This window comes from Sesamum indicum, linkage group LG2, assembly GCF_000512975.1.
Source record: "Sesamum indicum cultivar Zhongzhi No. 13 linkage group LG2, S_indicum_v1.0, whole genome shotgun sequence".
NCBI lineage: Eukaryota > Viridiplantae > Streptophyta > Magnoliopsida > Lamiales > Pedaliaceae > Sesamum > Sesamum indicum.
The window spans coordinates 1,598,934-1,624,713 of NC_026146.1; the positions used below are offsets into that span (position 1 = coordinate 1,598,934).

The 25,780-nt window shown below is 33.1% G+C and overlaps 3 protein-coding genes and 1 long non-coding RNA gene across 5 annotated transcripts in view; 3 read left to right on the forward strand and 1 right to left on the reverse strand.

The window, feature by feature from the left end:
• The window catches only part of LOC105176850 (aspartic proteinase-like protein 1), a 5,875-nt gene extending 1,087 nt beyond the window's left edge, over positions 1 to 4,788 (forward strand). The window contains exons 2-10 of one of the 2 annotated variants that reach the window (XM_020698154.1): positions 1,074 to 1,212; positions 1,834 to 2,075; positions 2,154 to 2,381; positions 2,517 to 2,655; positions 2,764 to 2,828; positions 2,942 to 3,041; positions 3,713 to 3,786; positions 3,953 to 4,024; positions 4,451 to 4,477. In XM_020698154.1, coding sequence (XP_020553813.1) covers positions 1,074 to 1,212; positions 1,834 to 2,075; positions 2,154 to 2,381; positions 2,517 to 2,655; positions 2,764 to 2,828; positions 2,942 to 3,041; positions 3,713 to 3,786; positions 3,953 to 3,986 — 1,021 coding nt within the window. In that variant the 3' untranslated portion in view covers positions 3,987 to 4,024; positions 4,451 to 4,477. Of the gene's footprint in view, positions 1 to 1,073; positions 1,213 to 1,833; positions 2,076 to 2,153; positions 2,382 to 2,516; positions 2,656 to 2,763; positions 2,829 to 2,941; positions 3,042 to 3,712; positions 3,787 to 3,952; positions 4,025 to 4,450 lie in introns of both variants that reach the window. The other variant, XM_011099787.2, reaches the window with a different exon arrangement.
• Positions 6,735 to 8,060, forward strand: LOC105176858. Its single transcript, XR_849007.1, has 5 exons — positions 6,735 to 7,003; positions 7,082 to 7,201; positions 7,286 to 7,564; positions 7,672 to 7,745; positions 7,827 to 8,060. It is a non-coding gene; the product is annotated as an uncharacterized LOC105176858 (long non-coding RNA).
• LOC105176866 (heavy metal-associated isoprenylated plant protein 24-like) lies at positions 13,212 to 14,558 on the forward strand. Its single transcript, XM_011099804.2, has 2 exons — positions 13,212 to 13,580; positions 14,190 to 14,558. Exons 1-2 carry the CDS (start codon positions 13,427 to 13,429, stop codon positions 14,483 to 14,485), a joined length of 450 nt encoding a protein of 149 aa, XP_011098106.1. The 5' UTR covers positions 13,212 to 13,426; the 3' UTR covers positions 14,486 to 14,558.
• On the reverse strand, positions 16,984 to 22,032 carry LOC105176873 (zinc finger CCCH domain-containing protein 15). Its single transcript, XM_011099813.2, has 3 exons — positions 21,779 to 22,032; positions 19,039 to 19,174; positions 16,984 to 17,289 (listed from the first exon to the last, which is right to left on the reverse strand). The coding sequence occupies exons 1-2, from the start codon at positions 21,902 to 21,904 to the stop codon at positions 19,040 to 19,042; spliced, it is 261 nt and encodes an 86-aa protein (XP_011098115.1). The 5' UTR covers positions 21,905 to 22,032; the 3' UTR covers positions 16,984 to 17,289; position 19,039.

A 25,780-nucleotide genomic window follows, 5' to 3' on the forward strand; every position in this document is an offset into this window, starting at 1 on the left:
GATTCCAATGTTCATAGGGTTGAAAAAAATGAAGCACGTTCTCATTTGTTTGGTTGCCTATTCACAGAAAGTAATGCATGCCTCACAGAATTGAAGGAAAAAGAGAGAGAAATAAAACAATCTATGAATATGAAGGATATTTTGCCTTTGATTTTTTTCATTCGTATTATGTCCGAGGTGACATGCTTAATTCCTTTATATCGAAAGGCTCATCATCTTCATATATGATGCAATCTTAACTGTGAGTATACAAGGATAGGTGGAAAAGAATTGATCAAACCAAATTGTACTCCGGTTTCTGGTTCTGCTTCTTTTCAACTGTCCAGGTTTTTCGCACCCACCTATTACATCCTCGTTGATTTGGTAGGTGTTTCTCTGGAATAGGTACAGGAAGGTTTTATGTAAAAAGAGATCCGTTGTCGCCATATAAAAAGATTTGTAAATCCAAAAAAGTAAGTTGACCTTTTGCCTGCAATCAGTGATTTGGATTTGTTAGCCGGTTTGATCTTTTATTAATGCACTGGCGGGAGTGACGTGAAGCCCATTGCCTACTTCAGCATGCTAAAACCTGAAGTAGTAGAAACGACAAAGATCTTCGTAATGTGGTCCCCTTTACTATTATTAATGGTTGATGTGGCATTTCTGATAGTTTGGACCTATCCCACATGGTTTGTTCAGGAGAACTAACCGTTTTTGGTCCTGCAAGGATCATAAATTTGTTTCCTTGCCTATTCCTGAACGTTGTTCACTGGGTTATTTATCTGTGTTTTAGTTTATTGGCTAGGTCAGCACTTGATAATTGAATTATCTAAGAAATGCTTATTCCCTAAGCAATACAGGGAACTATCAAGTTAATCATACAATCTTATAAGTCTGGTTTGAAACTATATGGCATTGCAATTGCTATAGATGCCTTTTCTATTGATAAAAGTTAGCTAAGCTTTCGACACATTTATGAAATAGTCCTTTTTAAAGTTAGCTAACCTTTAACGTGTTATTTTGTTCTGTATATCTCTCTTTTAACTCCCATTCAAATGCGATGTGCTGATGATTTCGATGATATTTGCTTTCAGGTTGCATTATACGTGGATTGATATTGGGATGCCAAACAATTCGTTCCTTGTAGCCTTGGATACTGGAAGTGATATGTTTTGGGTTCCTTGTGATTGTATAGAGTGTGCTCCACTGTCCTTAAGTTACTACAACATGTTGGTATGCTGTCAGTTCCCCAAATCAAATCTTATGATGTGTTTATTATCACTAATCTTCTATGCTAACACCTCAGTTTCTGTGTCTGGTGAACTAAACAAGCATACATACGTTTACGCTTGATTGAAGTTGTGAGAGGAATACTCTAAATGGGACTTCAGGAGCATCAAGGAACAAAATTATTTAGTGGCAGTTCATCATTATTTAGCAATGATGAACTGCCACTAAAACAATAAGAATTGAGTTACTGCAGTTCCTTATTCTGAGTTTAACCTGCAGCCTACTGCTATTTGCTTCTTTCCTTGCTAGTAAATGAAGGCCATGAGGCATGATATATCACGGATAAATAATTAAAACAGTCATTACTTTATGGAAATAGTAATGAATAAGACTGTTTCTGTTTGAGAAAAGTTGATGCCAATCTCTTAGGCTACAGTATCTTCTCAATTTCTTATTTCTTTTTCAAGCTTTATTGTTGAATGTTGTTGAATACCTCATATGGGGGTTAGACGTTAGTTCCCTGAGCTACGAACTATGACTAGTAACTGATAGCCGGTTTAGCAGTTAATACTTGAGTGATTGATTGGCAGGTGCTCCCTTGTGTTTGGGGCATCTATTCTGCAGGAAAAAGAACTAGGGGAGTATAGCCCATCCCATTCAAGCAGTAGCAAGCGCATACCTTGCAGCCATGAATTGTGTGAATTGGGACCTAATTGTGATACCCCAAAGGCGCATTGCCCTTATACCGTAAATTATCTGTCTGATGATACATCAAGCTCAGGATTTCTTTTTGAGGATCTGTTGCATTTGGCTTCAGTTGGAGGAAATAAACAGCAAAGCTTCGTACAGGCTTCCATAATCATAGGGTATGCTTGGCTAATTCATACCAACTTCTCCAAGCACCATTCTTAAGATTTTGTTCCATTTTTTCCTGTTGATTGCAGCTGTGGCAGCAAACAAACTGGTCAATATTTGGATGGAGTTGCTCCTGATGGTGTTATGGGATTAGGACCAGGGGACATTTCTGTTCCAAGTTTGCTTGCAAAGTCAGGACTTATTCCTCATTCATTCTCATTTTGCTATGACAAGAGCTATTCCGGTAGACTCTACTTTGGGGACCAAGGGCCTTCATCTCAAAAATCTACTTCTCTTTTACCATTAGAAGGAAATAGGTTTGTTATCATCTTTCTCACCTATTTTATTTCGAACATTAGAAAGCTAATATGTTCATCTTATTAACTTGTTACTTCGACTATATTTATATGCCAATATATCTCTTCTGTAACTATATTGGTTTCATCATACAGTCTTGCTTACATTGTTGAAGTGGAAACTTATTGTGTTGGGAGCTCCTGTCTAAACAAAACGGGAAACAAAGCACAAGTTGATACTGGGTCATCGTTCACATATCTTCCCAGTGAGAGCTATGAGCAAGTTGCTTCGGAGGTTCTACAGATTGACTCTAAGATTTTGCAACTCATTATTTCATTCAACTTTTTAGTTCTGGTCCTTGTGATTTTTTTAAAATGTCTTAAGTATCTTCTCTATGTTCAGTTTCACAGGCAAGCTAATGCTACAAGGATCACCATACAGGGATTCGAGAACTGTTACAAGGCTCGGTAAAGCTGCATTTTCTAGCATTTGCTCAATTGGATATCTTTCTATGTTTTTGCAATTGCTTTATTAGCTAGCACTTTTCTCTAGAGCTGATTATCACCGCTTTCTGGTGCAGTGCGCTTAAAGTACCGAACATCCCCAGCATGAAACTTGTGTTCTCCATGAACCAAAGCCTTCTAATTGAAAATCCCATGTTCCATATTGCTGATGATCAGGTGCATATCCATGTCCTTCAACATATCATGTTAATATCATGCTGTATAATCATGAAATACTAACACAGGCTAACTTAACCGTTTGAAGTTGCACCATCCAAACTTTCGCTTAGATGGGATCATTATGCATGTCAAATGTGGTTCATTCTCTTAAAGTTATTAAAAAGTGGTTAATATGAAATACCTGACTATTTGTTTTTACATATTTATCTTGTCATTTCCATCAGTTTCCAGGTTCCAGTTTTTGCTTGAACTTGTCAACAAATTCCTGACAGTTTGACTCATTTTGTTCTAAACTTGACTTTTGTGCTCTATCGTTATTCTACGATTTTATAGTTTTACCGTCCTCATCTTTTACTTGACTGTCTTGCCAGACCATGAGAAAGAACTGATGCTTCCCGAAATTTCACTGATTAGAAATGAAAAGTCAATTACTGATTCTCTGCTCTGTTTTTACTTTTGTTGCTGTTGATTTACTTGCATTTCTGTTGTTATTTTACATTTATCTGTTGTGGTCAAGAAGCAAAGAATACGGTCAGTTGAGCTGTATTCTTTTCACGGTTTTGATAAAGAAAGTATAAGAGTTTCTCATTCATTATGTCATTTAAATTCCAAATCAAGCAACAATAGTTGTTATATTCAAATATTCAATATTTCTCTTCCAATAACAGGAAAATGTTTATGTAGGGTGGTTTATATTGTTTGGGCATACAACGTATAGATGGAGATATTGGCCTCATCGGACGTGAGTACTCTTTTTCTGTGCAATCCTATATATCATGTGCTTGCCTCTTACTTATGCCTCATGCTCTCTCGGACACTATATATAGCGCAGTTGCAAATCTTTTCTTGCAACTGGAAATCAGAAAATCTTTTCCCTTTTGGTCATTTGTGCTTAATTTTCCTTGCAGAAAACTTCTTAATGGGTTACCGCATGGTTTTTGATTGGGAGAAATTGAAGCTCGGCTGGTCTAACTCCAATTGTAAGTGGAACTTGGATATATTAGTTTTGCTTTTTTCTTCTATCCTAGGCATTTAACAATATTTCCGCGAAACTAATAGATCAAAGCCTGAGACAGAAAGTAGGAATTAGATGGAGAATATCGCATTAAATTATGAAGGAACTCGTACAGATTTATTACTTAAAAATCTTGAATTCTAGGAAGAAATGGGGAATTCACACACTGAAATATCTTATGTGTCAAAAGGAGACCTCAGAGTAGTCTAAATGAGGCGTGACTCGAGGGCAATACAGTTTATACACTATCATGTCCACTTCAACACATATCCAGTGTCCATATAAATGAAGCCGACTCGTCCAGATGAATTGTTCCTGGTCGTTATCGTTACTACTTCTGGAAAGATATTACCACAGCCCGTCCTGTCTTAACTATTTTTACTTTCTCCAGGTCAAGATATTGCTAGTGACGACGAAATCCACTCAAAACCACCTCCAAGCGACGCATCACCCAATCCTCTGCCAACAAACGAGCAACAGCAGAACCCTCATGGCCATGCTGTTCCACCTGCTGTTGCCGGTAAAGCTCCTCCAAAACCCTCAGCAGCTTACCATCGTCTGCCCCCCTATCGGTATTATATCATAAGTCTGTTGTTATTAGTTTGTACTGCATGTATGACTCGTATCTAACTTGTGGTCTGAAAACCGGTACATCTATCTGTATATCCGTATCCATTTCCGCAATGTTAAATCATCGTTGTATCTAATCTTGAAAATGTTATCGTGTTCCGTCTCATCTTGTTGCTACCTGCCAATTTATGTTACCATAAAAAACAATTAAAAATGAAAAATGTAGGATCACTGAGGTGGTAAAGTGTGGAATCTTGGTGGGATTGAAGTGGAAAAAGATTGAATGATTTGATGCAAAGTTTTGGGGCTTTTGAGTTGTGGTTGGCTTTTGCTTCTTTGTTCCATGAAAAGAAAATGGGAATCCTATTCCTAATATTCAAAGCATTGGAGTACAATTCCTGCATGTTTTTTACTCATCAGTATTGGATGTCTGGGCTTCATTTTCTGAAATGGAAATTAGGTATCTATGTGATATTTCATATGTGACTGTGTGGGATCATTTTAGTTTAAGTACTTCTTTTCCTTTGAAATTCTGGGAGTTGTTAATTTATTTGCTAGTCTTTCTGTTCCGGTTTGTTGGTCATGGGACGGAATTTTGACACTGTAGTTCAATATAAACTCAATTCAAATTTGTTAACATTTTAAACGAAAATCGCAAGTACATATTTTTCGCTGAAAATTGAAAATGAGAGCTTATAAAATCTCGTAAAAGTGTTTGCTAAAACTTTAAGAAGAGAGCATCTAAGAAATATAATCTTATTAATTAATTCAAATATATTATCATCTTACAAAAAAAAACTTAAAAACACATATTTTTCACAGAAAATAAAAACACAAACATACAATTTAAATTTTTAAAACTTGAATAGGTTTTTTCAATTTGGTCATCTGTACTTTGATACCAGACATAATTGATGAGGGTATTAAGAAATTACTGTTGTATCTTTTTAAATACATTCATAAAATTAATCCAATTTTGAAAAATTAATACCAAATTTATTTATGAGGATTGGACGGGATATCTTGACATATTCAGCCTCCTTGTTCACTTACATTTAGTACGGCTCAAGTCATATCACTTGATTCGTGATAAAAACATAATTTAGATCTCATCAAATTCGATTGGATTTATTATCTCACCAAGCCCACCTGACCTCGGATTGTATAAATTTTATACATTCATTTTTAGATATGAAAATATTTTATTTAAAATTGCCCTAATTTTTTATATATCTACAAAATTACTTGATTTCTTTCTTTAACTTGTTTCTTAAATTTAGTTTTATCTAAAATTTTATTAATACAAGTAAATAAAGTATATAGTATGATAACTTAATCTCGTCCCGTATTTTATCCATCATTAATCTATCCTAATTTAATTTCATTTTTCAAAGTAAACGAGCCCTTATTTGTTTAATGTTTTTCATCTCTTATTTATTTTTTATTTTAATAATACCAAATTTATGTTTTATTTCACTTATCATAAATTCAATAAACGCATCATATAGTTGAAAAACGAAAAAGAAAAAAAGGACTTAAGTCATAGAAGATTGTAATAAATATTCATAATTTTATATCTTTTTAGAATTAACAGACAATGAGTTTGCAGAGCATGCTAGTATTAATTAAAAAATTATTATATTTAATATGCTCTATATTTTATTTTATCAAACATTTACACTAATATGAAAAAACATAGCTATCTATACTAATAAACAATGGTTAGCGATACTCTTGTACTAATTTTTAAATATAACAATTATATATTCTTAATTAGATAATTCTAAAAATAAATTTTAATTACTTTTTTTCCCTTCAAAAAAGAGATTCCACATCATCTTAACACCACCACACCCATTCTTTCATTGTGTCGATAATATTAAATTGATTTTCTTTCTTTCTTTTTTGTTAAAATATGATTTTGATCCGGCTCTAAGTATACGACCTCCTTTGGGTAATCCAAATCAGCCACGTAATTTTCACAAATCGTTAATGGGTTTTGAGGATTGAAATACATACATTAGGCTAGTCGGGTTCATCCCCAACTAAGACCCTCCGATGTTCAAATTAGTTTGGGTTGAGATAGAAATATGCGATCTAAAGGTGTACGATCAAAAGCAATAAATACAAGTTACCTCAAATAATTTGTGTCTGGATATTTATAGGGCCCAAATGTACAGTGTTGATTGGTCCCATCATCGGAGGCTGTGTCCCAACCCTTGCCGATTCCAGCTGACCCCAGTGCAATGGGATCAGATGCAGCGGGGGCTAGTAGTTCACAGGCCCCAGCCCGGCCGTGGGATGCACCACCACCACCAGTGCTGCTACTTCCCGCACAGGCCCAGAGGTGTTACATCAGTCTCCGGGATGCGAGGTACACATAATAATTTAGTTAATTGATTTAATATATTTTTATTTCGAATTGATTTTAATATTTAATTATTATTTTCAGGTCCGACCATAATTTTCACACGGCCATCAATAATGCGGTCAAAGGCATTATTCGTATCCCTAGGCCAACAAATCGCAGATCCCATAGGAGCACCAGCTATTCTGGTTCCAGAAGTTGAAGGTAAGTATCATAATATTTATTTTAATTGAAATTTATATTGTTTTTATCAAATAATTATATCTTTTTTATTTGTCAATTTTTCAGATGTCGTATTGGCGGAATGCGACGACAAGAGCATGTTCAAACTCGTCAACTCGCAGGCGAGGAAGTTCCTATGGAAGCGGTTTGCTGACGCCTAGAACCAGTTGGCTCAAGGAGATCTAGGGCTGGCCGGGGAGATTTGGGGCCAGCTCTTGGAGTTCTGGTCGAGCCCAGAATTTCAGGCACAATCGGCCAAAAATAAAGTCAATCAACCAGTAAACCTGGAAGCTGCGACTGTCTATCGGAGGGTCGTCATCCATTGGGGCACACAAACGGAAGATGGTAAGTATTTCAAATCATATTATTAATTTTATTTAATTTTTTATTTCTAATTATTTTTTAAATTGATTTTTGAACAAGAGACATAACTTAGATGTCGCGTCATTCAGATGGAGGTGTTCAAGAATGCTACAAAAAGAAGGAGGACAACCAGTGGAGTGGTCCGAAGGCGGAGGAGGTCGCGGTAAGTAATTAAAAAAATTTACATAATCTATTGTTTTAATTTTATATTATTTTTTTAATCAATTATTTAGCATATTTGCAGGAGATGTTCTTGTGGATGATGGAGGAGCACTAGCAACGACAGAACATCAATGAAGAGCCTCCATTGTCCTCTCAAGGCGTGGCCCGGACGAGCAGCAAGTCTGGATGTCAGCAGCGGGTGGCCGAAGAGGGGTATTATCGACATACAATAAAATTGATGTCGTGGAGTCATAACACCATTTTGAGAGAAAAATGTCTTCTCTTTTATAATAACTAGCCATTGTAGCACGCTATCCCTGCGAGCATATAATAAATAATATTTTTTTACAATATATATTATGAATAAGAAAAGATATATATAAACTAACATATCACATTTAAAAATAAAAATAAAAGAAAGAAAGCAAGCAACAAAAGAAAAATAAAATAAATTTAGGGGTATTATTGATATAGTAATAAATTGATGTTTCGGTATCATAACTATTATTTGTGGAAAAAAATTATTTTCTTAATATATTAGTATAGATAATATATATATATATATATATATATGAAGAAAAAACATTTTGTGGCCATACGTGTTCTCTTTTAGCTTCCCTCTTTCTTTGCAGAATCCCACCGCCCAATTAGCAAAAGGACAAAACTGCCACTAAACGTACTTCTGCCAAACTCCAACTTGTGTGAATCCTTTCTTTCGTCGTGGTCGCTTTCCAGCCGTCTCCTCGATTTGATTTCCACGTGGTGCAGAGATCGGGCTGCAACGTGGCAGCTTGCAGATGTTATCCGAATCTACCAACGAGATCGATGGTATGCTTTATTGATAGTGAAGTAAAACCAATTTTTATGTTCCATCCGTACCCGAAACTTCGAGAGTAAGGTATTGCGGTATTCGTAATTCTACACTGAAGTGTGTAATTTTGTTTTTATTATAATAGTAAATATTATTTTATTTTAATAATAGGTATTAATTAAATATAATTATTTAATATTAAAAATTAATATTTAATTATATATTATCGTTGCCGTTAATTATTAAATATAAATATTTAATATCAATAATTATAATCAATTTATTAAAAAAGAATAATAGTTTATCACTTTATTTTAAAAAAATAAAAGAAAAAAATTGTCAATTTATTATAAAAAAAGATTTTATTTACACAATTATGTCACTAACAATTTTTTTTCTTTTTTTTTTTAGAAAAAAACAAAGTAAAAATTATTATTGTTTTTAATACTTGACTCTGATGATTAGTTACTGAGAGCCGCTGATTCACCTGAGAATACATAAAGCGAGATCACGACACGTGATACAGGCAACTGGGCTCTTTCAAACCCTATAAGTACACCATATATACTTCATTTATGAAAAAACATTTATTACACTCAATACTTTGAGATTGTTTTCTATTATTTCGATCCCAATACTAACTTAAGAATTAGAGGATCTAAGCTGAGAACCACCCAACAAGTCTAATGGTATGCTCTTTTCTTAGGTCCCACTACTATTCCGAAGAAGCGTGAGGTAGCTTAATGACCAGTGACCCAAATACTAACTTAAAAATCGGAGGGTACACTGTAAAAAAAGGCGGGATTTGTAATGATTTTTTTTGTAACGGCCATAATACACACGGCCTTTGTAACGGATTTGTAATGGATTGCATGTGCTGACGTCATTAAAAGGATAATAAAAAAAAAAAAAATTTGTAACGACCAAAACCGTTACAACACCCGCTACAAAATTGATATGTGCCCCAAACCATTACAATTTATAGGTGACTGCGATTTTCAGGTCCTATAGCGGGGGGTCGTCATCCGTTGGGGCGTACAAGTGGAAGATGGTAAGTATTTCAAATCATATTATTAATTTTATTTAATTTTTTTACTTTTAATTATTTTTTAAATTGATTTTTGAATAGGAAGCACAACTCGGATGCACCGTCACTCAAATCGAGGTGTTCGAGAAGGTCTACAAAAAGAAGGAGGATGACCAGCGGAGCAGCCCGAGGGTGGAGGAAGTCACGGTAAGTTTATATTAGTTTTTAATATAATTATTTAATATATTCGCTGGAGATGTTCTTGAGGATGATAGAGGAGCACCAAAGACAACAGAACAACAATGAAGACCCTCCATTGTCCTTTCAAGGCTCCGTGACCTCGGACGAGCAGTAGTTCTAGATGTCAGCAGCGGGTGGATTGAAGAGAGGCCAAGTATTCGGTCTCGACTCTGAGGCCCACCACTCGATTGCTGGACCATCCCAGGTGACCTAGTCGACTGCTCTCTTGCCCTCGCCACCATAGCCGCAGCACCCCGACATAGATGATCGGGTGTTGGCACTCGAGCGCTACATCAGTAGTGTTGATCTCAACTGGCCCGATTATCTAGCGCCCGAGCCTCCAGCTGATTCTCCAACACCCGACGGTAACGGCGACGAACACATGGCCGCTGGGGATAATAATTTAGATTAGAATTTTTTTCAGTATTTTGTAGAGATACAATTTTGTAATAATAATTTAATTTTCGTAATTGAATTATTATTATTTTGTTATATTATGTGTGTTTTATATAAATTTATTTACTTCGGTTTGCAAAAATAAAATTTAAAATATATTAGATAAAATAAATTTTTAAATATATAAAACAAATTTTAATAAAATAAAGTAAAATAAATATTATAAGATATTAAAAAATAATAAATTTTGTAAATGCATTTGCAATGGCTTTTGTAATACCAATAAAATATATAATTCAGGCCGTTACAAAGAATATGCCAAAAACAGTTACAAATTAAAATCCTGGTCGTTCCAAAAATCGTTACAAAATAAGTGAAAAAAAAAAGTTACAAATGCAGTGCCAAAAACAGATACAAATGCAATACAAAATAATTACAAAGAGTATTACAAAAATCATTGTAAATATCTGATGAAATCATACCTAAATGTGTTACAAAGGCCGTTACAATAACATTTATATCAAATATACCCTAGCAGTTACAAAAGTTGTTCCAACTTTTTTTTTTTTTTTCATGTTACTAGTTTTGTAACAGTTACTACAGACCGTCACAAAAACCATTATTATTTGTAACGGTGTTTGTGCAAGCCATTACAAATACTTTGTAACGCCTTGTTTAGTCGCGGTAGGCCTAGCCATTACAAAAAGAAAAGGCATTACAAATTTTTTTAAAAAAAATTGTTCCAATAAAGTAATTTTTTTGTACTAGGTGTAAGTTAAAAACCTTCCAACAAATGATATTCTATTCTCTTTTCTCAGGTCCCAATATTATCCGAAGAAGCATGAGGTAGCTCAATGATTTGCGACTGAATCAAATAGTATGTCGAGAAATATTAATGATTATTTGTAGAAAATATTAAAAATAAACAAAAATTACTAAAAAGGGAAAATTTATAGAAACAGCATGAACAACAATCGAGATGAAAGAATTTTGTGGCGATCGATGAATGAGGGGTTAACTTCTTGTTGGAAGTCTACGTCTCTCCGTAATACCTTTCAAATTAAAAGTTACATATATACATATATATATATATAAAAGCTCTATTAACAAATTTGTCACATGGAGTATTAAAATTTTAAATTAGTATATATTCAAATACTCTAAAACTTAACATAAAAATTAGCCTCTTATTACATCAAAAAATTTATTTAAATGGTTTTAATTGATTTGACGACGACTACAATAATAATAATAATAATAATAATAATAATAATAATAATAATAATATAATATCAATATTGACGATCGATATGTATAAAGCACTCATTTTCCACATTATTTAAATTTATAATTCTTGGCGATGTTTGAAGGAAATTATTCTTTGAGCGTCTCAATTTGCACTTCTTTTGGAATATTTTCTCAGCAATAATTTACTTGGAAATTAAAATGCTTATATTTTTTTTTTATAAAATACAACAAGATAAAATAAAAAATCCAAATTGAACTGCATTTATTACACATTTCTTGTACTTGATCAATATACATATATATATATATATATATATATCCCTTTGATTTGTTTGCACTAGCTATCTTTTGATGCAAATGATCAAAATAGTACAAACTGCAAGAGGGAACAAAGCACAAAAATACAAAACTTGCAAAAGTACCCATAAAATTATTCCAATATTCAAAACTGAATTATTTTTGCTTTTCGGGTTCTATTTTATTTTCTTTTAAATTTATATATATATATATATATATATATATTATGCTATGTGTATAAAGTATTCATTTGTAAATAAATCTATTCATTAGGAAAACAATTAAAATCTGCTACAATGACCACAATTAAATAGAATCGGTACAAAAAACTAGTTTTTCCACAGCTAAGAGTCATGGTAAAAATATTTAACATGGCTTTTAGTCATGACAAATGTTCTAACCACCCTTACAAAAATCATGACCAGTAATCGTTGCATAGCTACGATTAATGACTATTTACTACGACAATTTGTTATTAACCATAATTAATGTTATATTTCTTGTAGTGATTGTATGATTTATATGTACACATGGCCAGCTGTATTTATGAATTTAAGTATGAAATCAAATAACAATTAAAATGTACAATAATTTTAATTTTTTCTTGACATATCAGTTTAGTAATATAAATCGTACATGAAACTGTCACTATAAATATATAATTAATTAATAACACATCAGTAGAGACAACACAAATTGGTATTAGTGAGAATAACAAATTATTGTACTGACGTTTTACATTTATCACTTATTATTTTTACTAATAACTTTATACACAATTTTTATCGTCAATTCTTGTAAATAACAAATTCCATAAAATAATTATCATTACGATCAAAATTATGAAATTCATTATTATAACAAAATAAAAGTTCTTGTGAATCACTAAATACATATAGTCGACATGATAATATTAAAATTATTACCTAATATTTAATTCTTTTTGTCTCTAATTTTTGGTAAAAAGTTTTAGAATAAGGTCCCTTTTTCTCCCGGGACAAAACCCTAAAACTTTACTGGGAATAAACTTTTACGTACCTTTCGTATGGCCAAAGTATGAATATCCCTAACAACAAAAAATCCATACTAACAATACCAATAAATTATTACTTAGAAAAAATAACCAAACTTAAATGCTACCTATGTATATATATATAGGAAAAAACGCAAGCAACTTCCTTGTGATATCGCAAATTACCCCCTAATGAAGAAACAAATAGCAATTTACCTTCTTGTATTTTTAAAAATACAACAATTTATCCTCTTATGATTTTTAAAATGAAGCAATTTACCTCCCTGTATAAGGAGGTAAATTGTTTCATTTTAAAAAATATAAGAGGATAAATTGCTATATTTTTTTTAATGGAGGTAATGTGCTCATTTTCAATATGAGGGTAAATTGCTTCATCCTATATATATATACATCTTCGATATAGGGCGTTCTCCACATCTCCATTTTCATCATCAACCAAACAATACCACGTACAAAATCTTCCTTCCCTTAACCTACCTACATTACTCTCTCTCTCTCATCTCTCTGTTGTATTATTATTGAAAGAGATCAGAAGAGGGTTTATAAATTTGATCATAGTTTTAGTTTATATTTTGGGGATCAGAAGCGTTGCATCGATCGGTAGGACGTGGACAGAAGAAGGGGAAGAAGATGGGAGTTGAAGGGACAATTGATTACATAGCTGATCTGATCAGCAGCACAAAGAAGAAGAAGAAGAAGCAGCTCAACACTGTGTCTCTCAAGGTTAGGATGGACTGTGAGGGCTGTGGCCAGAGAATTAAGAATGTCCTCTCTGGCCTCAAAGGTATATTTCATTAATTATACATACATACCATACAACTAATTATCTTGAAACTTAATTAACTAAGTACCTAAGTGATTAATCAGTATTCATCACGATTTTTATATATAATTAATAATTAATTGTAGCGAAAAATCATATATTGTTTGAGGATACTAAATGTTTTTGCTAAAATTTGGAGGAGGTTTTCTTTATTTAAAATTTTTATTCTTAAATTAATGAATCATATATGTTTTAGGTAGTATATATATATAATTATAATTTAAACCATAGTTTATATGATCATTTCATTTTATTTTTTAAAACTTGCAAAAGACAATTTAGTTAAGTAATTACCATTTTAATTCATTTAACTGGTCGTACCAATTATAGAGTTTGTTAATTATATTAGAAAATAGGGAGTAATAGATCTTCACCCGTAAAATTCCATATTAAATAACTTAATAATTTACATTAAAATTTAAGATTTTGATAACCATCAATATTATTGTGATCAATCAAAAAATAAGTATTTCGATATGATCATAATAATATAATAAAAAAGAAAATAATTTTTTTAATATGTAGAAATAGTGATTATTATAAGGTTATTGCATGAATGCATGCATGCAGGAGCAAAATCAGTGGACGTGGACTGGAAAATTCAGAAGGCAACAGTGTACGGTTTTGTGGATGCTAAGAAAGTGCTCAAGGCAGCTCAGGCAACTGGGAAGAAAGCTGAGCCGTGGCCTTATGTGCCCTACGAACTCATCGCCCACCCCTACGCCTCCGGCGTCTACGACAAGAAGGCGCCGCCCAATCTTGTCCGTGGCACCGACGAGCCAGGCGTCGCCACTCTCAACCCTGTCGAGGAGAAGTACTCTCTCATGTTCAGTGACGACAATCCACATGCTTGCTCTATCATGTAGATCTATTTGCATCGTAAATGAAAACCATTCGTGCTCGAACTCAATATATATACGTACGATGGTTGTTATGTTAGTCGTTCGTTCCTTTTCTTGTCTTTTAATTATACTATTATACATAAATATATATATATATATATATATATATGGTTTCTGATAAATTTCTATGGAAATTTTGATGGAACCATTCATATTTGTATCAAATTATATGTGTGATGATATATTACTTTATTGGTGCATAGTTAATTTCTTGTTTTTCTTTCCCATCTATTGTAATTTATTTAGAAAAAACAAAAAGCCAACTTTTGTAATTTTTGGGTGTTTTTTTTTTTTTTTTGAATAAATCGACAACTATCAACAACTATAACAATCATATACTAATGACCAATATCAGATAACTATATTTAATCAACAACTATTATTAAAATAGAACAACACCTACTAATAGACCTCAATTTCTCCAATTGAGCTAGACCTTGTTCCCATAATTTTTGATTTTATATAGATAAGTTTCCCTTGAAACTAGCTACACCACTTAGTATATTTTACGTGGCTACAGACTAAGGCTGTGTCTACTTTGACGTATTAATTTGTGCAATAAAATTAAATTAATACGATGTTTACTTTCTTGTACGGGAGCTTGTACAAATCTAAAGCTTGATATTATTTACTGTTTCACTTATATAAGTAATATCGAGAGGTGGTAATAGATTAGTACAAGGCTGCCCCTTTTCCATTTCCCAAAATAATCCTTAATTTTTGGTCAAAAAATAACAAGTACATTTTGTTTCTTCCACCTATTTTTGCATTCTTGGAATTGGAAGTCTTTCATTTTTCCTCCTTCAAGCTTCGTCTGCCGTTTGTAAATTTCCTTTTTTAGGTAAATATAAATTTTATTAATAAAATAAGATCGTACAGTACAACAGTGCTCAACTGGTGGTTTCTTCCTCAACAGGCCAAGGGATACGCCATAATCTATATAACGCACATGAACTAACAGAACGAGATAAATTTACTGTTTGTAAATTTCACGTTCTTGCCTTTCGAACCCTAGCTGAAAACTGTAAGAAAGAAGCTCCATTGAACTTTGGCGACTCATTTTTCGAGACCCATAAGCAAGAAACTCGATTTGATATTTAAGTTCTTTTTTTTTTATTATTTTTGCAGATCGGTTTGCTGGAAAAAAAAAGAAAAGAAAAAAGAGCAGCTTCATTTCTTAAGCCTAATAAATTCGTTAAAGTAAAAAAAATTCAAAAAATTCTAATTTTGAAATCGAAGAACAACATTGAAAGCTTCAAAATTATAAACTTTTGACAGGTGTAGACGAAATCGGCAACTTTGGGTTTGGATCTCTCTAGCAAAAAGACCTCCAATAGTGGAAGATTAGTGTTAGGACAAATTCTATAATTTGGGGCAAGCCTTTTGCTGTCACTTTAAATTTGAAAAACAAGGACTAAAATGTCATTTTGCCACCAAAAATGGCAAGGAACCATAAAAGTAAACACAATATAAAATTAGTCAGCTCTTCTTAATACATGACTTTTTATTATTCATTTAGTAAAGGTCAGCCTATCACTTATTTTAACTTCATCCTCAAAGTAAACGGAGCCTAAAAGTCATAATATTTGTTATTAATTATGATGAAATAAAATCATATGCAAAAGTTTAATTTATCTATTATGATAAAATATTTATCAGGACCAACTACTTTTTAGCTACGCCCCGTAAAAACCACAACCACCAAACATTGAGCAACTGTAATTAATAGTGTATATTATAATTATTTATTTTTAATCATGATAATTAATTATAATTAAATATTATATTTTTTTTAGTGTAAACATTATTGGGCTCGCAAGACTGACCCTTGTTATAATCCTCCGATCCTTAATCTGATGTCATCTCAGAGAACAAAAGAATTTGAAAGGTTTTAAATTATTCCGGCAACAAATATGGATGTGGTTTAATGAAGGTTTTGAAGGATATCTAATAGTTGGGAGCAAAATTGTATAGTAAGTACCATAAGATAAGTTTATTTCATTTTTGATTCCTCGCGTCCCCATTTCATCAGACGTATCACATTTGATCTTATTAAGCAACACATTGATAGCCTTTTGTGACATGCACATATATACCGGTTAAATCTGCATCTAGAAGAAAACTCCATCACTCTTTTAATTACGTTTGTCGATGAATAGGATAAAACTCTACCAAATCCCGTACCCTCAAAAAGTCCAGTAGAATAATTAATGAACCAACAGGTCTGAGATCTCTCTTTCTCTGTCTCTTTCTGTCTCCTGCAATGGTGCACTTTCGGGCCCAAGGTAAAATAATTAAGTGGATCATACAATGTGAAAAATACAAGGAAAGAAAAACGAAAACAAATAACTGATAACATCACATCCCTATTAATATTTATATATATGAAACTATATATTATTTTTTCATTTATGTAGTACCCTCTAACGACACTACGACTGTATCTTCCTTAAATGTCACACTTAAAGTAAACCCCATTTATATATATATATTATTATGCACATAATCCAGTTTTTGCTGAATTTATATATACATAATCTCATCATCACAACTAGTATATTTATCTTCTCATCCACAAGATTATACATATCTATTAAAATACACAATATGAAATTGTTATAATTAGTTCAAATGTCATTATCCCTTTTAATCCAATGTGAGACTTCTTTTCTTATTGATGATGAGGAGGAAATTGCCCGTGGCCCGACTTGACTGGAATGCAAAATTTGTACCTAGCTCTTGGTGAGTAGACACAACGAAATCCATACCTAAAAAATGTTAGCAGAGAAATGAGCCTGCAACACCATAAGTAAATAACCCAAACACCTATATTTGCACATTAAATATAGTTTCAAGCAAGACAAAATTAAGCAACATATATAAAATATAATCAATTTGATTCCAACACATTTCATTCTATTTCACAATGTAATCATCTCATAAATAACAATTAATTAAACCCTTCATTTCTTAATTTGCTTACCAAAAGGTGATATAGTGTTTTTTACCACCAACTCAATCTCACTGTTCATCAAATAATCTTTAAATGAATTCGATTCCCTTGACATGCCACATACACTCATCAATCTCATTTCTCAACAATGCTCTGTTCATTTCACATTATAACTCTTTTCATATTACATCATAGCTCTTTCATTTTATTTTGCCACACAAGCTATTCTAGTAAACAACTAGTTATGTTAAACCTCATTTCAACATATTTTCATTTAAGCACCAATAACACATGTTCAACAAATGAAATATTTCATTCATTTTCTCATTTCACTTTCACAACATAATTATTCATATTAAATCATCAACCGCTTATACAATTTAAATAGGGGCAAAATATTGTTTTAATTCCATAAAATAAAGGTAGAATTTGTTTTGGTACCACAATTATGGCAGGTGACGCATTTAGTTTCACAACACTCAAAATCACGCCTTTCTAATCCCAGAAAATATGATTTTGGGACGTTTTAGTCCCAAAATCACAACACCTTTTTATTCCCAAACAATGCCTTTTTAGTCCCAAACCACAACATACATGACTTTTTTGGACTAAAATTGCGTGATCCCATAGTTGCGGTACCAAAACAAATTCTGTGCTTCTTTTATGGGAGTCAAAAAATAGATTAGCTCCAACATGAATAATAAACTTACATAAAAGTAATGTCACAAGGAAAGTATATAGATAATACTAATTATTTATTTATTTCGATCTTGTAGCGATTTAAAGAGCATATACAGAGTTGTTCACTCCTCTGCTTTATCACCGCATCCTATAATAAGTCACAATGCATATAACCAATATATCGATAATATTGTGATTTCTAAATAAAATATTAAATATTATTCGTATAGTTTTCAACAATCTTTTAGTATTCATTTCTATCGACATTCAAATCTTCATTCCGTTTCTTCTAAATAACTAGACAATCTAAGCTTCCTAAAGACATATATAGTTTGTCAATTAACTCATAAGAATTTATTTTATTAAACCCCTCATCTTCTTACAGCTACCGTTCTTAATAACAATTTTGGATTAAATTATCTCAAAATCCCATATTTCTTTTTGATAAATATAATATTTTCAAGTATAACTTTCTAATATTTATCAAATGTAATTTTCTAATATTCCTATCTATTTTTATATAAATTCCTCACTATTATAGCAACTAATTAAATACCTACCCATATAATTAAATATTTGATTAATCAATCCAATTAAATTAAACAAATCCATTAAGAAAATGATTAAATCTAATAAATTAAGTAATTTAATTAATCAATCATAACATCCCACTATATAGAATCTGATTGACAGACGAATCTTGCTGTATGAACTGGGAGAAATTAAGTCATGAATCGAGAATGAAAGATCATTAGTCATATGACACTGTTCTGTGATGGGCTTGTCTGCATAAACACCTATTATTTCACTTAATGAAAATAATGACATTAACAATTTCTCTAAAGAAAATACAATTGAAATGCACTAAACTATTGAAGCTAACCTTAGTAACGTGTGTTATCGAAAACCCAGGGTTCATGCTGAAAAAGCTCACGACCATTCATTTGAACCAGCCCTGCAGCTATATCCTCTGCACGTTTCCTTTCTGCTTCAGCTTTTCTGGCAGAGGCATCAGCATCCTGTAAGAGACAATATGCATAACCTAAAATCTCCAGAATCAAACAAGAAAAAGAATATATACTAGGGTTCTACTACGTAATATTTTTTTTCTCAATTAAGTACTGGTTTTTCCATCAAGTAAAAGATCAGAATCTCTTCATTAGAAAATACCAACAGTTCCGATTAAATTTTAATGGGGTTGCTTGCAGCAGACTAACAGGAAGATTTATATTTTTGAGATGTAAGTACAACAGTTCTCGACTTCTATAACCAAAAGTAATAACCTAAAATACCACAACCTACCATATTCTCATAGGCGCACAGCTACCGCTTAGTTATGATTTCAAAATTTATTGATAATGCCGAAATACATGCACAAATACTTTTTCCCCTCAATCACAATTTGGTGTGGCCATCCTGCAGTGTGATTATGATTAATGGATTTCCAGTCATGTCCTCCACACATTTCAAGCTGACAATGATAACATGCTTTTATAATATAAAATGAAAAGTAAATCAAAATAGAATTCTTTCTCATTAATCTATAAAGTAGAACTGCTAGGATCATAGTCTTAGGATCACAGGAGTAAATATAGCAATGTTCCAAATGTTTAGAACTTCAATCAGGGAATGAATCCAGGACCGATAGGGAAACAAATATTTCAGAAAATATCTAAGTAATAAAAAATTCAAATATAGAATCTTAGTGCATTACATAAGTATTCCTTACTATCACATTCGACCAGTGAGATAGAATAAATAAATATACCAATGGCCTAGATCAACTGCGTGTGCTTTAATTTCAAACTCAGCTTCCTCCAACAAAAGCACATTTCTTATCCCAGCCTACTCCAATAACCGCGTCGAGTTTGTGTAATGCTGAAATAAGAGAGTTGTCTAAAAAATGGTCAATGATAAAATAGCATTTTTCTTTTCCATTTTTTGGTGCAATTTGGACCTAGAAAGTTATTGTCACTATCCAACACCTCCACTGCTCCGCTCATTTGCAGATTGCATGATTTTTATCGCTTTCTGTTTTTTTTTTCTCTTTTTTTGTTTTGGAAAATAATGTTCTTCTCAAGATTCTGAAAAACTGTTAGAATTACTTCCTTCTCATTGCTTCCTTTAGTCGTATTCTACTATTTCTGCTTTATAGCTTACAGAACCAACATCACAGAACAAGCTCAAAGGAAAGAGGTTCCGGAAACAAGCAGATGCTGCTTCGCTCAATAAGCTGAACATGACTACCACAACACCCAATGAAAAGAATAATTCCGTATTGTTCCGAAAAGTCATTTTTCCTGAGAAGAAGAAAAGGAAAAAAGCATGGGGTATGAAATCCTTCGAGTTCCTTCATCTTCTCTCCATTTTATACACCTTCATCTTCTCTCCATTTTATACAACAGAAGGATTCAGTACAATTAACAGAATGATGCAGGTAGCTGAGCTATACTATCTATGGGGGTTTCCAGGGAGAACTCCTTACAACTTAAGATTGGTATTGGGAAAAGTAAGAACACTACATTGATATTCAGAAAAATGATAAATATTAAACTGCTAAACAAATTTTCTGCATGTTGGTTAAACATTGACCTCTCTCAAAGATCATATGATCTACATTATCAGCTCAAATAAGACAATCGTAACGAATGAAGCCCACAACACGAGTCTCTGAAATAATACCAGACTTTAATCGACTAGAATAATGAAAAAACTCATTTTGTGCCACCAGGGTTATGCAATCAAATCTCATTCGAAAACCCAATGATTAGTACATTTCCATTGCATAATACAAAGTCCTCTTGTGTGATTTAGAAACATGCTAATAGAACTCTGTACCCTGACCCCGTCAAAGAAACCAAGAAGATTAAAAAGAGAACATGCACCAAAAGTAGATGAAAGATGTTTAAAGCTATCAGATGATTATTTATGCTGGGAAGCTATTCTATGCGGCTATGGTAATTAATAGAGGGAATGCATCCAGTTCAATGGGCTTCTGACTAGAATGTAACATGGGAATTGTGTGTTGTGTTTATATTTTACTGATTAAGCAGCACTGGAATTGATTTACTCTTTAGTTGAACAATAATAAGTTTAGTTAGCCTAGTTCAACAGTAGTTCTGACAGCATTGAAAATTTTAATTTTGAATCTTTAGCAAGTATAAAAAGTCAAATTCATTCAGTTTCAATCAACTTAACAGTCAAAAATGTGAATTCATGAACAATAAAGCTGTAATGCACTAAGAATTTCAATCCCTTCTTCTAGTATCGAAGCTACACTTCTCAAACCTATATGCACAATGCAAAATCTAAAGAGGCTTGACATGTAGACTACCAAATTACTAGCCCAGCATCTATAAGATCAATTTTTATATTTTTTCTTGACCGAGATAACTCTCATTCATTCACAAAGCCCCAGCATAAATCACCAATTTGCTGAATTCTTTCTAGCTTCATCACTCAGAAACAAAGCACCAATATCCAAAACAAGAGCAAAAAAGAATAACTGGCTGTACATAAAAGAAAAAACCATGTTTCTATAAAGAAACCAGAGATAAAACCTAATACCACAAAAACCGGAAAAGGAAAATCCGCGTAAACAGAGAAAGAGACAGAGAAAGGACCTTCCGGCGCTTCCAGGCGACAAATTGAGCTTGTGTGATTGAATTAGGGTTGGGATTCGGAACTGTCGTGGGGCTTGGTATACGGGTTTCAGCATCTTGTTCGTTTTTCTCAGCTTCCGCACCCATTATTCTCTTCTCCTTGAAAGAAGAAATTTCCCGATGGGGATTCAGAAGTCAGAGCGGAGGCGATTGCCGGTGGCGGGGCGGTATGATATGGGTTGTTGTAAGTCACCCTCTTAAGACTCTTTGTTGTACTCATTTTTTCGCCAATGTAATAAATAATATTTTACACTTTAAAATATATTATAATAAAAATAAAATATATAAATTAATACATAATATTAAAAAAATAGTCTTTCTAAGTTATTCATAATAATTATTCCCCAAACTAACAAATATTACACTTACTCCCATAATTAAATTTTTAGATAAAATTATCTTTATATATATGTTCAGTTCAAACTGGCAAAGGGATCCCCCACAAAATAGACTGACAAAGGGAAGAGCCTGAAGGCATCTCCTACTCGGACCATGATTAAAGCTCGACAGATATTCGACCCAAAAGGCCCACACACACTCTCATACGTGACATTTCATTAATCCCGAGGTCAACGTCCATATTGGACCACATCAGCCCTAGGAGGACTCCCCCCGGCAACTAGGACAGCCCAGGAGAAGGGAGGCGCTCCTAAAACCCGGGACTTTTAAACCTAAACGAACTCCCCGCAAAATATGAGTCCTCGCACGAAAGGAGTCCTTCCTTAGGCAAAGACGTGTTGTTGTAGGCTAATCAAATGAAGATAAGACCAAGTCAAGCCTTATCAACACGAATTTTGACCCTTTCTTCTGAGGATAAAGGAGGTGTGTAAAGTCCCAAGAGAGGGGAACACCCTCTCATATATACATGTTCAATCTCTTTACGGGGACACCCTCCAAAATTTGGAAAATCACTCTCTATTCTTACTTTAGCATTCGAATTGCACTATAATCACAATTTCTCCTGTAAATTTCTTCTCGATTTCTCATTATGATTTATTTTTATAATTATTTATTCCTAAATCTATATCCAAGGAAATAGTAGAAAGTTTCTTTATGTGAATTCTACCAGATATCGGTTTCTTAGATGTGGTCGTGAACCTGGCTTTATATATAAATATATGTGGATATCGTATATTGATTGTTTATATAATTAGTTGTGGATTATTTGTTAGAATACCTTAATATATGTGCTTGTAATAAATGGACGTGAGAGTGGTATGATTATGTGATCGTATAATTGGTTGTTGCTTAAAATCGAATTAAGAAGTTATTATTGAGTAAGTATTATTATGGAGAATATAATGATGAAGTAGTGATATTATCGTTGTAACTTGAAATAAAAGATGATGCTTACCTAGTTGGGAACACAGTCAATGGTTTATGATAATGTGATTGATGATGTGATATGAAAAATATATGAATTAAGCTAGGTACCATGGCGCGTAGGGAATCGGGGTATTCTGGGCAGCAGGGAATATCCTGTGCTATTAGCTACACACTGGGGTGGTGTGCGGATACCATACTTATTGTGATGTCCTGTGCTGATATTGCTATACAGCTGGAGTAAAAGAGTGTGGGGATATTACATACAACGGGTATCCTGTGCTGTATATGCTATGACGATGAGATATGATGGCCGGAAAACCATTGACTGATGTACTCCAATTAGAGTAAGTAGGGTCCTTAGCTAATAAACGATAACGCAAATATTATATCATGGATTGATTTACAGTTGTGGTATGTATTACTACTAATATTTGATATTGCTATATGACGAATGACTGTTAGTTGATGTGACTGCTTGTACGTAAATTGTTGCATGTATATATTTATAAAATTATTAGCTATACTTATTGAGTAGGCAGCTCATTCCTTGCCACGTACTTTTCAGGATATAGGTCACATTGACTAGCCACATTGAACTTTGAGCCGTGCCGTCGTTCTTATTAGGTGGGTCAGTCGTGACATTTGAAACCAGAGTTTTTTGCTGTTTGGTTATTAAATATTCTAGTTTCTTATCGGGTTGGTATTTAAAGTTGTGGTACTACTTTTCTTGAGGTTATGCACATGAGGTCATCTAGTGAAGGTAAATTTAAACTTTTGGAGGTATCCATTACCTTTTGTGATATGTATATTATATTGATAAGTTAGAATTTATTTTACGGGTTGAAAGAGAATTACTTATAGAATGAGTTCTAATTAAAGAAATGACGAAATAGTGATAATTAGATGTAGCGAGTAGGGGGTGCTACAAGAATTTCTCTAAGTTGTCCACAAAATGAAAAGGTAAAGTTCTTGTTCTATTGCTAGATAGAACAAAGAACCAAGAAGAAAAACAACTCCAAACACAACACTATTGTTTAGTGCTTTTGAATTATTTTGTGTTCTAATTTTAATTCAATTCAAAATAAAACCTAAAGGAGAATATTTTTTAGAGAAAATTCGTGGTTTTGTGGTGGTTATGATGGATATGTGTGTAGTTTTGTATATCACATACAATTGAATTCAAAATTCAATAACTACTAAGTTTGCCTCCAAGGCAAACTATACGACCATATTCATATAACCTCCAACCATGATGAAATAACTCCTCCATCATGTTCATCATAGTGAGGAGTTTCAACTCCTTCTTAACTTGTTCCAACTACCCTCAAATGAGCTTGGACTTCAAATATGTACCGGGCTCGATTTAATGAAATTAAATCAAGCCCAACCAAAGTCAATTGATTCATTTAATCCAGTTAAATAAATCTAAAGCCAAATACTAATTAATTAATCCAATCAATTAATTAAGCCAAACTCGATAAATTAATCTAATTAATTTAAAGGTGTTAAGCCAAAAATTAATTAATCCAATTAATTAATTCTTGAGTCATCCATCAAATGGATTACTAAATAAATGATCAAATCATTTATATATATTCTCCTTGAATTAATTTAATCAAATTAAATTAATTCATTTCTTCTTGAATTAATTCTAAACTAATTCCACCAATTCCATCTAGGTTTATCCTCAGATACACTTGGGCTTGTGTCCAACACAATAATTAATTAAATCTAATTAATTAAGTTTTTTCCAATGAACCATTAATCGAAAATTCCCGTCACCATGGGTGGCCGTCTAGCAACGGTCCATAGTACTAGAGACTAGATGAATGTTGGCGTGAACACTTAGGCCCTCGAGTACCATACGGGTACGGTCCTACCATAATCCGTCTCCCAATCTAAGTCTAAGGCATGAAATTAGGCATCGGTTCCCATCCTTGACTAGATACTATGCTCGATAACTCAGATGCGCTTGCTTTATTGACTGATGTAGAAACCATTCCCTACTCAACTAATCGCTGTGGAATAGACTTTAAGAGCACCAACCATCTCAAAGCGCAGAGGATACTCGACTGTCATATACTGACAGGTGACGGATTCTATCTTGAAACCCATCATCCTCACTACATATTCTGATTGCACTGAACAGGACTTGTAATGACCGCATCCAAGATACGGTCATCTTTCATCAAATCTAAGATACAACCAAAACATGCATGCAACTGCCATGGTTCCTCAAGTTTAAGGACTAATCCCGTACTATCGGAGCCAGGAAGATCTAGTCATACCGACCAAGCCTCCAAGGCTTCCATATGATGACTTCCCGCTAGTCAGTTCAGTTGGCTTGACAACCTTGTCAACCACCCACTAACATTGCATAGACGTCCAACGTCTGTCGCCGATGAAACACGACACTCATCCAATGAATGCAATTTTAGTGCAAGTCTCAATAGGACTCTCGATGCCCAGTCTCGAGGTCCTCGACTTGAAACGTTTCAAATCTAACCTTCAGAAATTGGTTTTATGGCCACCATCCAATGCGCAGCCCAACTACATAGGTTGTACAATTTGATTTGTGGGCTTTGTTGTGATGTTAAGCTTATAAACATAATGAGTGAGCACAACAAATAAAATTGC